Source organism: Pseudoliparis swirei, chromosome 16, assembly GCF_029220125.1.
Source record: "Pseudoliparis swirei isolate HS2019 ecotype Mariana Trench chromosome 16, NWPU_hadal_v1, whole genome shotgun sequence".
In the NCBI taxonomy this organism is placed as follows: domain Eukaryota; kingdom Metazoa; phylum Chordata; class Actinopteri; order Perciformes; family Liparidae; genus Pseudoliparis; species Pseudoliparis swirei.
The window spans coordinates 23,471,076-23,485,683 of NC_079403.1; the positions used below are offsets into that span (position 1 = coordinate 23,471,076).

The following is a 14,608-nucleotide window of genomic DNA, read 5'->3' on the forward strand; positions in this document are numbered from 1 at the left end:
AGGACCTGAATGCAGGTGAACATGAGGACCTGAACACAGGTGAACATGAGGACCTAAACACAGGTGAACATGAGGACCTGAACACAGGTGAACATGAGGACCTGAACACAGGTGAACATGAGGACCTGAACACAGGTGAACATGAGGACCTGAACACAGGTGAACATGAGGACCTGAACACAGGTGAACATGAGGCCCTGAACGCAGGTGGACCCCGTGACGCCCTCCAGAGGCTCCGATGGAACACGCAGGTAAACCAACCTGGAGCTTCATGTTTTATTCTCCTGACAACCAGAACTCTCGAGTACCGCTCTCTCCCAAACACGTTTATTAGTATTTATTGATCTTTAATCTCTCCGCTCACACGCCGCTCGTCTCCGTCATGCATCTGTGTCAAGAGAAATAAGAACGCAGCTCCTCTTCTTCTTTTCTTCTGGCCCCCGAATCACTCGAGATCCGGACCGAGCCGGACGAGATCGGATCGGTCCGCCGAGCCGACGTCAGACAGACGGTTGACAACTTGAAATGTTTAGGGGACATGTTTAGGGGACGTCTCTCTTCTCTCAGAAAAGTCTGACAAGTGCCGCTCGCCGCCGCCGCCCCCCCACCGACCAATCGGGACGCCTCACTCTTTCTTCTTCCTAAAAAACGACTTGCCCTCCGTGACTCTGTCTTTGGTCTCCTGCAGCTTCTCGGAGAGCTTGTCCTTCGTCACTTCCATTTTCTCGGAGAAGAGTTCTTTGGTTTCCTCCATTCGCTCCGAGAACCTCTCCTTGGTCTCCTCCATCTTGCCCGACAGCTTCTCCTTGGTCTCCTCCATGCGGTCCTGGATGTACTCTTTGACCGGCGGCGGCGTGGACAGGTAGCCGTGCTTGCGGAGGTACTGCACGGACAGCGACGTGCCGCCCAGGGTCACCGTGTAGCGAGCGGGGGTCGCGATCTGGGGGAGGGGGAACCCCGAGGAAGAGGTCGGGAAATTAAAACAAAGCTTTTGATGCGGATCGACTTCAATAATAAAACAAGCAGAACGTTCCTGGAAGGAGAGACATTTACATATTTTTTAGGGGGCAATTTTTTTCCCCCACCGACTGAGATCCAGGAGCATTTAAAAATAAGTTGGGGGCATTTTTTAAAACTTGTGAAATAACATTTAACCTTTGTTCAAAAATAATAAATATACTTATTTAGTAATTGTCATAAAAATGGCATTAATAAGATTATTAGGCGATAATAAGACTATTAGGCAATAATAAAACGATTAGGCAGTAGTCTATCAGATTAAAATTGTATTCTTATTTCTTTGTGTTTGTTTCTAGTTATGTTTTTTTAAATTTGAACTCATTTATTTGTTTATTTTAATAATAATAAATATACTCATTTAGGCTTACAGTATATGAGCAATTGTGATAAAAATGACAATAATCAAACTATTAGGCAATAATCAAACTATTAGGAAATAATAAGACTATTAGGCAGTAATAAGACGATTAGGCAGTAGTCTACAGATTCAAAGTGTTTTTAGATTTTGTTGAACAAAATACAGAAAACATAAATCAGACAATAATAGTTAATTATATTCTTATTTCTTTGTGGTTATATAATTTGATTACAAATATATTTTTTAAACTATTAAGTATTTAAACATATTTCTTAGTTTTTTAATTATAAAAAAATTATATCTATTGATTTATTTTGTGTATCTACCTAGTACAGGCAATACGGATAGGACCCACACAACAAGGAACAAATAAGACACTATTAAATTATCATAATTATGGGCCAATTTTTGCATCAGGGGCAACATTATATATTTATTGGGGGCGGTTTCGCCCTGGTGTGTTTCCAGCGCTGCTTCCTGGGTTAAATTACCTTGTACATGGCGTACGCCGTGAGCGCATAGCCACTCGTCGAGTCTCTCAAAGCGCCGACCAGCGACTCGGGGAGACCGACCATCTCCAGGAAGGGCACCACATTCACACCTCTGAGGGGAAGACGGTGGACCACGATGAGATTGTGCAGCACATAAAGTAAACTTGGTCTTTCTCACAAAAAGACATGATATACACGACCGGTCAAAAGTTTTAGAACATCCCATTTCTCCAGTTTTTGTATTGAAATATAAGCAGTTCAAGTGAAGAATCTTAAATGGTACAAAAGGTCAGAAAGAGGTGAAACAAAAAAAGTTACGGTTACCAAAAACTGAAAAATAATGCACATTTCAGTTCTACAAAAAGGCTTTTTTCAGGGAACAAGTGATGAGTTAACGACTTGCAGCTGTTCAGTTAATGAAGCCTTTAAAGTTGACGCTAACGATTCCTCCAGGTGTCTCAACTTAAGTTGATTACTTACAAACCGTCTGTATCAAAGCAGCGTGGGAACAGACGGTCACTACGGCCTCTTCAGCATCATATGGACATTGTTGTACTGCAGGAAGTCGTATATTTCTCTTATAATTTTAAGAAAAGGGCAATTAACAAATACAGACAGACCACTATAACCCTTAAAAGTGAAGGTTTTTCCTTTAGAGAAATCGAGGCGTTCTAAAACTTTTGACCGGTAGTGTATACATATATAAATATATACACACATATATAAATATCCACATATATAAATATATACACACACATATATATATATATACACATATATAAATATATACATATGTGTATATATATACACATATATAAATATATGTATATATATATATTTTTTTTTTCCAGGGACAAATGTTGATCTATAATAGAAAGCCATGAAGACAAGACGACTCACTTCATAGCAGCGTAGTAGAAGGTTCCTAACCAGACTGAGGACGTGACGAGGTGCACAGGGATCATCACCTTCCCGTACTGTTTGAAGGTCCTCTTGAACCTCTGGACTAAACCAATGGAATTGTCCTGCAGGGGGTCCAGCTCCTCCACCACTTCAGGCCGGGCGTCCTTCGTCTGGACCTCCTGAGCGTGTGGCGTGGAGCCGGACGGCGGCTCCTGGTGTTTCGCCTTGCCGGGGGCCGAGGACGACAGCCAGCGGCGGCCGGCGGGCGCCGGGCGGAGGACGCAGCAGCAAAACGCCGCCGTTGGTTCGGGGACGGCGACGCCCGCCAGTAGGGGGCGTGCTGCCGCCAGACGCCGAAGGGTCCCCTGATTCAGGATGCGCTGCATGGTCACCCTCCTCGACTTCCACGCCGCCTCCCCTCTGCCGATGTGTTCAACCACAGGCTGAAGAGGACGAGACAAGGAAGACATTTATTTGTTGAATGTGGCAGATCACAAAAGTATTTAATCATCAATTAATCTCCCAATTATCGCATTGTGTAATCGATTACTCGTTTTGAGTCTGTAATATGCAAGAAATACAATATGAAATGTTCATTAAGAGTTCCAGACTCAAAGGAAACATCCTAAAGTACAGTAATATGTTATTAACACAGACCACTAATGGTGCGTTCACACCAAAAAGTGAATTTACACGCCGGATTATATCTGGTTTATTCGCTTTATTCGAGCCAGAGAGGGGGCGTGGCTTATCTCCGTGGAAACAGTTATCATCCACCATCGAAAAAATAGCCACGAAAACGTCGGAACACCCAACGCCCTCGTGTTTGGGTTCATAACATTAATAAATATATAGAAGTGTAAAGTAAGACAGATGAGTTTGAATCAAGGACACACAATCGAACGTGAAAAGTCTCTCCGAGGCCCCACTGACGTGTTCTCATAGACCACAGGCGTCAAACACAAGGCCCGCGGGCCGAATGCGGCCCACCACGTCATTTTATGCGGCCCCTGAGGCCTTGAAAGACACACTATCGCCTTTATATCCTGTGCTTTTATTTTGAAGGTTTCAAATGAAAAGGATTTGTGTTATAATACTAGAGAAATATCCATGTGTAGAATATTTCTACTCTCGAGTAAACAACAATCAAATGCAAAGAGAGTTTTTAACAATGTGTTCGGGAGTAGTTTAAGCAGCGCTTCAGTTACACTGGCCCTTTAAGAGGCGGCCATGACGCAGATGTGGCCCACAGTGAAGATCAGTTTGACACTTCATTAAAGTGGTTTGGATTAACTTCAAACTGTGACTAACTTTCCTGTATAGATAGATACTTTATTAATCCCCAAGGGGAAATTTGTCGTTACAAGTAGCAGCACCAATAAACCAAACACACAAGAATAAAAACAAAAACAAAACACAAATATAAAAAACAGGGATGAAAGATATAGAAGTAGACAAAGTAAACAAAACAAAATATATATGTACATATACAACACACATGCATACACAACACACAACATCAATGATACGGAGACAAAGCAGAAATATACGTTGATTGTTTTGCAAAAAAAAGCCTCTAAAATACATTTTAAATGCTCTGCAGTCGCTTCTATTTCAATTAGAACATTTTAATTATTAGCTTAATGGACGTAACTATGATCCAGTGGGACCACTCTTATCTTTAACCCAGCCTTCAATCACCGATACGGCTTCCGGAGCAGGTCGAAGGTCCCTGAACACACCTCGAGTTATTCTTTGTGTTTTAACAACAAGGAAACGTGACACCACTTCCGGTAAACGACTGGCTACCAACATGCTTGCTGGAGTCCAACAAAAGCGCCACAATTAAGACCGGAAGTCGTTCTTGTAATCTTCACAATAAAAGCACGGGGATGGAGATAAAGGGGCGTGGCTTATTTGACCGTTACCGACCGGAAGTGTCCAGCTAAATCGCCGCTAGCTTTACACGCGAATGTATTTTAGGCTAGTTGACATTGCCCCGCGTTCGTTGGAGGACAAGGAGGAAGCTGCGGGTTCTTTGGGGTTCTGGTCGAGCGGATTGGGTCTCAATGAAGTGGACGGAGTGTGTTCTGGAGGCTAGGGTTGGCAGCCGGCCCAGTTAAGACCACCACTCGGAACCGCTGCCAACTAGTAGCTTCAGACGTTAGCTTGTTAGCATTAGCTGTGAGTTAGCAGCAGTGCTCACGACACGTATAAATACAACATATTAAATAATGTACTCACGTGGACCGGTACCGCACGTCTAGCCCTCGGTGCGGAGCAGCCCTGGCTATGTGTCGTTCAATGACCACAGACTTGCGTGGAGAGCAGCATGTAACCCCGGCCGCGCAGAGGCTCATGGGAAATGTAGTTGGACCGTGTACGGAACTCATTTCCCAGGCTGCTTCGCGCAAGGTCAACTTCTTGAGTTTGTGTCCACTGCGTAGCGCTCGCGACCTTCATGTATAAGTTATGCTATAACCGTAACTATTAAGACACACACGTCTTAATACGTTGTGTTTTAACACAATATATATATATAAAGTGTGTTTGACAGTTCAAATAAAAACGTATTCATACATGTGTGTCTATATGTATATATATATTATGTGTGTATATGTACATATATATATATGTAAATATACACCCACACACGTGTATGTATATTTATGTGTGTTTGTCAGTTTCACTAAACAAGGCCTAACCTGTCTCTCTCCCCCCCCCTCTCTCTCTCTCTCTCTCTCTCTATATATATATGTATATATGTATGTATATATACATATATATATACATATATATATATATTGGTTACATATATATATATATATTGTCAATTGACAAACAGTTGTTTGACAGCTAAAACATAACTTATATACAAAGCACACTTTTGGACATAAACTTTTGCGCAAAACAAGGGTTTTTGTCCACTTTTTCCATCGATCCAGCGTGGCCGGCGGAGATCGTACGAGCGAACCACAACAACAACAGTGGAGCCGCTACTACGGGGAGACGACGAAAACATCGAGGGAAACGGAGCGGAATTCGGAACAGACTGAGAGTTCAAGCCCACCGTCCACCTCTGCCCAGCATCCTTCTTGCTAACGTCCAGTCTCTGGAAAATAAGATGGATGATGTTAGGCAAGGATCAGATTCCAACGGGACATGAGGGACTGTAACATCTTTTGTGTGACGGAAACATGGCTAACCCGCTGGTGCCGGATCGAGTCATATGCCCAACCGAGTCCTTCTCTGTTTTCCGTGCAGACAGAACGGAAGAGTCTGGTAAATCTAAGGGTGGAGGGGTTTGCTTCATGACTAACAACATGTGGTGCGACCCCAAGGACATTAAGACTCTTTCTCGTTCCTGCTCGCCGAACCTGGAACATCTGACGATCTCATGCCGTCCATTCTACCTTCCCCGGGAGTTCAGCTCGGTCATCACCACAGCCGTCTACATACCACCACAAGCGGACACCGACGTAGCACTATCGGACCTACATGATGTGTTATGTCGGCATCAGAACAAGTATCCCGACGCGGCTGTGGTGGTGGCTGGGGACTTTAATAGGGCAAACCTAAAAAAAGTCATGCCGAACTTTCACCAGCACATTACGTGTGCTACCAGAGAAAAGAAAGTTGGACCACTACTATACACCATACAAGAGAGGCTACAAGGCTGTCTCTCTCCTCCGTTCGCAAATCAGACCATGCCGCCATTTTTCTGCTTCCGGAGTACCGACAAAAGATCGCGGAAGCGGTAGTGACGAGGAACGTAGCGGTGGTCTGACCAATCAGAGGCTGAGCTACAGGGCGCTCTGCGTGTCGCCGACTGGGACATGATCCAATCCAGTTCCAGTGACGCCAGCGAGTTTTGGAAGTAGCAATGAGCCTCATAGCAACGCTTAGCGGACACCATCGTCCCCACGGTAAAAGTTAGGGTCTTTCCTAACCAAATGCGGTGGGTTGAGAGATCCAGCCGTGAAGCGGTGAAGTCCCGTACTGCTGCTTATAACTCCGGTCTTGTATCCTGCAACATGGACGAGTACAAGGCAGCGGTCTATGGACTGAGGAGGGCGGTGAAGAAGGCCAAGAGGAGGTACCGAGACAGAGTGGAATCACAGATGGAGCAGCGCGACACCAGGCGCCTATGGCAGGGGCTACGGACTATCACAGACTACCAGAGCAGACCCGCAATGGTGAGTGCCGACGCATCCCTAGCGGACGACCTGAACTCATTTTATGCACGGTTTGAGGCTAGCAACAACAGCGCTAGCTCGCCGGCTAACAACAACACCGTTAGCGTAGCCGAGGTGAGTTCTACCGCTGGGGATGAACACACACTCTCTGTGACCGAGCACAGTGTGAGGAGGGCTCTGTTGAGGGTGAACACCAGGAAAGCTGCAGGTCCAGATGGCATATCTGGGCGAGTACTGAAGACCTGTGCTAACCAGCTAGCTCCAGTGTTCACCACAATATTCAACCTCTCCCTGGCTGAGTCCGTGGTCCCCGCCTGCTTCAAGAGATCCACTATTGTCCCTGTGCCCAAGAATGCTTCTCCAGCATGTATGAATGACTACCGACCGTGGCCCTCACCTCGGTGGTCATGAAATGCTTTGAGAGGCTGATAAAGGACTACATCTGCGCCTTCCTCCCTTCCTCCATGGACCCGCTGCAGTTTGCTTATCGCCCAAACAGATCCACGGATGATGCTGTCTCCCAGGTACTGCACACCACACTCTCTCATCTGGACAGCCAGAGGGGGCTATGTGAGACTGCTGTTCATTGATTATAGTTCAGCTTTCAACACCATAGTCCCTCCAGACTGGCCGGCAAGCTGATTGAGCTGGGACTGAACACCCCTGTGTGCTTGGATCCTGGACTTCCTGACCGCCAGGCCACAGGTGGTCAGGGTGGGCAGACACACCTCCAAATCCCTCACCCTGAACACAGGATCCCCAGGGTTGCGTCCTCAGCCCCTACTGTACTCCTGTACACACATGACTGTGTGGCCAGGTTCAGCTCCAACACCATCATCAAGTTTGCGGATGACACAGTGGTGGTGGGCCTGATCTCCGACAACACGAGAAGGCCTACCTGGAGGAAGTTGCTGATCTGTCACTCTGGTGCCAGGACAACAGCCTCATCATGAATGTCACCAAAACTAAGGAGCTGATTGTGGACTTTAGGAGGGTACAACAACAGAGGACGACTCACCACTGGGGATTAACGGGACTACTGTGGAGAGGGTGAGCGAGTATAAATACCTGGGAGTCCACATCACCGAGGATCTGACATGGTCAACGAACACAGACACTCTGGTGAGAAAGGCAAGGCAGCGCCTACCACCTCAGGCAGCTGAGGAAATTTAAAGTTTCCCAGAGGATCCTTCAGTCCTTCTACTCTGGAGCTGTAGAGAGCGTCCTGACAGGAAGCATCACAGCCTGGTTTGGCAACTGCTCCGCTCAGGACAGGAAGGCTCTGCAGAGAGTAGTGCTCGGCTGAGCGCACTATTGGAACTACACTCCCACCCTGCAGGACTTGTACACCAGGAGGTGCAGAACCAGAGCCGGCAGGATCATGAAGGATCCTCACCACCCCAACAACAGACTGTTTCAGCTGCTGCGGTCAGGCAGGCGCCCGTAGTCACGCTGCAAGAACAGAGAGACTGAGACGGAGTTTCTTTCCTCAGGCCATCAGGACTGTGAACTCCGACCTCACCAGGACCCCACATAGACCCACACAACTGCCCTCTTAGGCACACACACACACACACACACACACACACACTTACTGTAAATATTGTGTTGTTTTTTATTGTAAATAGTGTGTACTTGTTGCCCTTGCACATTCCTGCTGAGCATTGCCACTTTCATTTCACTGCACACCCTGTGTGTGTATGTGACAAATAAAACATCTTGAATCTTGAATCTTGAATTTCCCCTTGGGGATTAATAAAGTATATATCTATATATATATATATATATATATATATATATAAGAAGATGATTTAACACCATTCACACGCGTAGAGTAGTAAATGCAGTACACCTATTCCACCAGCAGAGGGCAGGCTGGTTACATTCTCCCAACTACACTATTAATATTATGAACCGGGTTGTTTATGTTAATAAAGTAATATTATGAACCAGGTTGTTTATGTTAATAAAGTAATATTATGAACCAGGTTGTTTATATTAATAAATGCATTCTATAAACCAGGTTGTTTATGTTAATAAAGTAATATTATGAACCAGGTTGTTTATGCTGTTGATAATCAACACAGACACAGTATCTAAGATGATCTTTTTATTTTTCCATCTCCTGAATATTGTTCAGGATTTCCTTGAACTATTTTACAGTATTTATATTGCACAGGTTGAAGCTTTAGGGTGATTGTCTATATGGTTTATAGGTTTCAATGTGCATCCCGGGGACATGTTATGTGTATTAACTCCCTGTAGCATCTCTAAACGGACATGATGAAGAGCCCGTCTGGACCAATGGAGCCTGAGCGTTGAGGAGGCTCACTCTGAGGTGCAGCGCGGGGACAAGAAGAACAAGAAACATGGGATTGTTCTGCTGGTCAGAAGCCAACTGCTGATGCAAAGTGTGTTACTGTGTGCAGGGATTTGTAAAAGTGGACAATGAGGGTTCAGCTGAAGTCTGTTTGAGTGTTCATCCCTCCAGTGGAGGTCCGATAGGAAGCTGCACAGAACTGAACCGTTCAGCCGTCAGCATCTTCTAGTCTGGAGATGGTACGTCTGGCATCAGCTTACGTAAGTAAATATATATAAATCAATATGTATATGTAATATCTATAAATTTATATATATATATATGTCTATAGATATATATTTATATCTATCTATATATATTTATATATAAATATATTTATAGATCTATATCAATTTAGACCACTGAGCACCTCTCTCCTCTAGGATACACTGATCTCCTCTCTCCTCTAGGATACACTGAGCACCTCTCTCCTCTAGGATACACTGAGCTCCTCTCTCCTCTAGGATACACTGAGCACCTCTCTCCTCTAGGATACACTGAGCACCTCTCTCCTCTAGGATACACTGAGCTCCTATCTCCTCTAGGATACACTGAGCACCTCTCTCCTCTAGGATACACTGAGCTCTCTTCTCTAGGATACACTGAGCTCCTCTCTTCTCTAGGATACACTGAGCTCCTCTCTCCTCTAGGATACACTGAGCTCCTATCTCCTCTAGGACACACTGAGCACCTCTCTTCTCTAGGATACACTGAGCTCCTCTCTCCTCTAGGATACACTGAGCACCTCTCTCCTCTAGGATACACTGAGCACCTCTCTCCTCTAGGATACACTGAGCTCCTATCTCCTCTAGGATACACTGAGCACCTCTCTCCTCTAGGATACACTGAGCTCCTCTCTTCTCTAGGATACACTGAGCTCCTCTCTTCTCTAGGATACACTGAGCTCCTCTCTCCTCTAGGATACACTGAGCTCCTATCTCCTCTAGGACACACTGAGCACCTCTCTCCTCTAGGATACACTGAGCTCCTATCTCCTCTAGGATACACTGAGCACCTCTCTCCTCTAGGATACACTGAGCACCTCTCTCCTCTAGGATACACTGAGCTCCTCTCTTCTCTAGGATACACTGAGCTCCTCTCTCCTCTAGGATACACTGAGCTCCTATCTCCTCTAGGATACACTGAGCTCCTCTCTCCTCTAGGATACACTGAGCACCTCTCTCCTCCCCTCTCTCTACTTATGGACGCATTTTCATCTCTCCATCACACATTGTTGGAACAATGGAGCACAGCTGGAGAGGTTTCCTCCGTGTCGTGCTCTGAAGGAGACCCGACACCAGTCTAGAGGTCTCGTGCACAGAGAGCCGGCATCTCACACGCCGACATCATGCGTCATGCAGCGGCTTCCACTTCCTGTGATGTGCTCGCCGTGAACTCGTGACCACCTGAAGGCTGTGGGCCTGTATTAATGCACGCCATGCCGCTCGGCAGCCATCACTCAGGGTAATTGTGACGGGCCCCCAGGGCTCCTAGTTACTCACAGACGGCGTTAAGTGTTGAAGGCATGACTGCTCGACAGATGTTCTAGATGTAATGCACCTTTTTATTAATCTTTTTTTCTTCTTTTGTATTACTGTACTATCATAACGTGTGAAGTGATGTGTGCTTTCTATTTCACTCTGCTTGTATTCTTAAACTACATCAACCTGCCAAGGGACTACAGATGGAAACTAGCCTCCCGGCTATAATCTGGCATATTTACATGTACATTGTACTGTCTATCAATATGCACTGTCCCTTATTCTCTAAATAAATAAATAAATAAATAAATGTTTTAGTCTTGAAACCAAATTTCACGCTGGTCTCGTGGTGAGGAGAGACATAGAGATGACCTGTCAATCACCGTGTTCGCATCTGTAACCACGACATCGGAGCAGAAATCTAAAATCCACTCGAAATGTCGAAACGCCGTCCATAGAAGACGACCTCACCGCGGACCAATCACAGCGTGGCTCAGTGAGTGGAAGAGAGCTTTTCATTACTGCTGAGACAAAGGGGTCCAAAGTGCTCGGGGAAGACTCGGCATGATGACTCACCGAAGAACACAAAACAAAAAGACACAATGGGAAGTGGCTTTTAGATAATTAAATTGCTCCGGCGGCTCTTTTGGCGTTTAAAAAAAGAAGAATAGACAGATTAGTGGGAGCTCCGGCTGCAGGTCGCAGCTCTAATTGGCTCAGACGTGGTTACCGGAGCTCCCCGTGAGACTCCGTGAGACCCCCTCCCCGTGAGACCCCCTCCCTGTGCATCTTTCATGTCGGTGGGGACCACCAGTTGGGAGTGTTAACCTCTTAAAGTCGTATAAAACCCTCATTTTGGGCTGGTGATGTCGTCCGAAGGCTTTCATGCAGCCTCACTCCGTGTGGGATGAAGTGAGGCTGCAGCACACACACAGTTTCAGTTTATTACCCCCAATATGTAACAGAGCTGTTCCTCAACAGGAGGTTAAAGGTCACCGATTATGTAATTCACAGAGGAGTCGACGTCCTGGGCATAAATGACTTTTTCTTTCTTCCCGTGTCGAAATACAAATGTTTTTAATGCAGTAAAATCTTTAATACACACAGAACCATGAGGGGCCATCTGGAAGTGAACATAGTTCTTCAGAGTGACGTCCATAGAAGAACCATATCTGGTTCCTCAAAGAACCTTTCAAACCAGGGTTCTCTAATGAACCATTTCCCTAAAGAGTTCTTCAAAGAACCTATAAATGTGTCTCAAAGAACCTTCAAAAAATGTTTTTTTAAGGCACCATATCTGGTTCCTCAAAGAACCTTTCAAACCAGGGTTCTCTAAAGAACCATTTCCCAAAAGAGTTCTTCAAAGAACCTATAAAGGTGTCTCAAAGAACCTTCAACATGTGGTTATTTAAGGCACCATATCTGGTTCCTCAAAGAAACTTTCAATCCAGGGTTCTTTAAAGAACCAATAATGGTGCCTCAAACGAAAGAATGTTTCTTCAGTAGGCGACGGTTCTTCGTAGAACCACAAAGCCTTCTAAAGAACCATTTAAGAACCATTATTTATAGCTATGAGTGCTGAGGAAACACAACTGGATGATTCTGGCGTCTCGTCATGAAGAAAAACAACTGAATGATTAAAGTCACACGAGCTTTAAATAAATAAATATATAAATAAAGTCAGAGTTATTCTTTGTGCCCCTGAAGCTCGGCCTCCTTCAAGGGGATCATCACTTCATGTCCTCCCTTTCTTTTCTCAACAGAGTGACGTTTGTGTATCTCCTTCCCCCCCGACCCCCCCGGGCTGGACACGCGGCGCTTCTTAAAGGTCTGCGCGTGTTGCAGCCGCCGCCATGAAGTCCATTATTCATCCTCCATAATGTCTCCCTGGGGCCAACAGGTCGGCACAAAGAGCACAAAGAAGAACGAAAACGCCCAATGTATATGTGTGTGTGTGTGTGTGTGTGTGTCAGTGTGTGTGTGTCAGTGTGTGTGTGTGTGTGTGTGTGTGTGGAGCTTCTGAGGGAACCAGATGAATAGAAATAACCCACCGGCTGAAAGAGGCGGGAGTGGAGGACTCTGTGAGGATGTGTGGGCCTCGGTTCTTGTTGCTGCATGAGGGAGATACAGAACCGGAGGAGGAGGAAGAGGAGGAGGAGGTGGAAGAGGAAGAGGAGAACACAAAGAGAGCCGGTTGCCTCTGACTGAGTTAATTAGTTCACGCTGCAAAGCACCGACACAATGTTGTTTCTTTTGTGCATAACTTCCCCTTCATTTCATAAATGACATGTCGGCACGGTGTAGTTCCACTGCCGACCACCAGGGGGTCATCGTTCCATTGTTCTGAAGGTAAAACATGTTTGGTTGATCTGATGAAGATGAACTGGGAGGAGAGAGATGGTGACCCATGTGAGTGTGTGCGTGTGTGTGTGCGTGTGTGTGTGGTTTTGTTTGTGTGTGTGTGTACACTTTCAGAACAATAGCAAAACAGCTGGTATACTCTCAGTGGACTGACAGAAACATCGAGTGAGTTTACCCCAACACACACACACACACAGACACACACACACACAGACACACACACACACAGACACACACACACACACACACACACACACACAGACACACACACACACACACACACACACACACACACACACAGACACACACACACACACAGACACACACACACACACACACACACACACACAGACACACACACACAGACACACACACACACACAGACACACACACAGACACACACACACACACACACACACACACACACACACACACACACACACACAGACACACACACACACACACAGACACACACACACACACTACCGACGCCCAACGAGCTGAATTATTTTTAAACTCCAACATGAAACTTCATTGGGAGACGAAACACTGTCAGATCTGAAGGGGAATCCTCCCTCTTCCTTCCTCCCTCTCTCCGTCTCTCTCTCTCTCTCTCTCTGTCTTTCCTTCCTTCTCCCTCCCTCCCTCTCTCCCTCCTTCCTTCTCCTGCAATCCCTCCTTCCTCCTCTCCCTTTCTCTCTCCTTCTCTCCCTCCCTCTTTCTCTCTCCTTCTCTCTCTACCTCCCATCCCTCTCTCCCTCACTCCCTCCACCCCAACCCCCCATCGCTCCCTCTCCCTCCTCTCCCACTCTCCCTCCATACCACACACCCTCCCTCTCCACCCCCCTCTCTCTCCCTCCCTCCCTCTCTCTCCCTCTCCTCCTCCCTCCCTCCTCCCTCCTCTCCCCTCCCTCCTCCTCCTCCTCCTCTCTCCCTATCCTCCCTCCCCTCCCTCCCCTCCCTCCCCTTCCTCCTCCTCCTCTCTCTCTCTCCATCTCTCCTCCTCCCCATCCCTCCATCCCCATCCCTCCCTCTCCCTCCTCCCTCCTCCTCCTCCTCTCCCATCCTCCCTCTCCTCTCCCTCCTCTCCTCCTCTCTCTCCTCCCCTCCCTCCTCCCTCCCCATCCTCTCCCTCCTCTCCCTCCCTCCCCTCCTCCCTCCCTCTCTCTCCCCTCCTCCCTCTCTCCCTCTCTGTCCTCCTCCCCATCCTCCATCCCCACCCTCTCTCTCCTCCTCCCCTCCCTCCTCCTCTCCCTCTCTCTCCTCCTCCCCATCCCTCCCTCCCCCCCCCTCCCTCTCCCTCCTCCTCCCCATCTCTCCCTCTCCCTCCATCCCCATCCTCTCCTCCTCCTCCTCCCTCCTCCCCTCCCCTCCCTCTCCTCTCCTCTCCTCCTCCCATCCCTCCATCCCCACCCTCCCTCCTCCCCTCCCCATCCCTC

The 14,608-nt window shown here is 46.8% G+C and overlaps 1 protein-coding gene across 1 annotated transcript; it reads right to left on the minus strand.

Annotated features, from left to right (window-relative positions):
• Window positions 1–305: 305 nt before the first annotated feature.
• fam210ab (family with sequence similarity 210 member Ab) lies at window positions 306–5,111 on the minus strand. The gene is made up of 4 exons (XM_056433410.1): window positions 5,017–5,111; window positions 2,770–3,215; window positions 1,870–1,981; window positions 306–940 (listed from the first exon to the last, which is right to left on the minus strand). The coding sequence occupies exons 2-4, from the start codon at window positions 3,156–3,158 to the stop codon at window positions 626–628; spliced, it is 816 nt and encodes a 271-aa protein (XP_056289385.1). The 5' UTR covers window positions 3,159–3,215; window positions 5,017–5,111; the 3' UTR covers window positions 306–625.
• Between the last annotated feature and the right edge of the window lie 9,497 nt (window positions 5,112–14,608).

Bases quoted from the DNA above. Each gene is read 5' to 3' on its own strand.
- fam210ab (XM_056433410.1), bottom strand. From the start codon at position 3,158: ATGCAGCGCATCCTGAATCAGGGGACCCTTCGGCGTCTGGCGGCAGCA. The intron at 1,982-2,769 runs GTGAGTCGTCTT...TCTTCCCCTCAG, and splicing joins TTCTACTACGCTGCTATGAA to AGGTGTGAATGTGGTGCCCT. The intron at 941-1,869 runs GTAATTTAACCC...CCCCTCCCCCAG, and splicing joins CGGCGTACGCCATGTACAAG to ATCGCGACCCCCGCTCGCTA.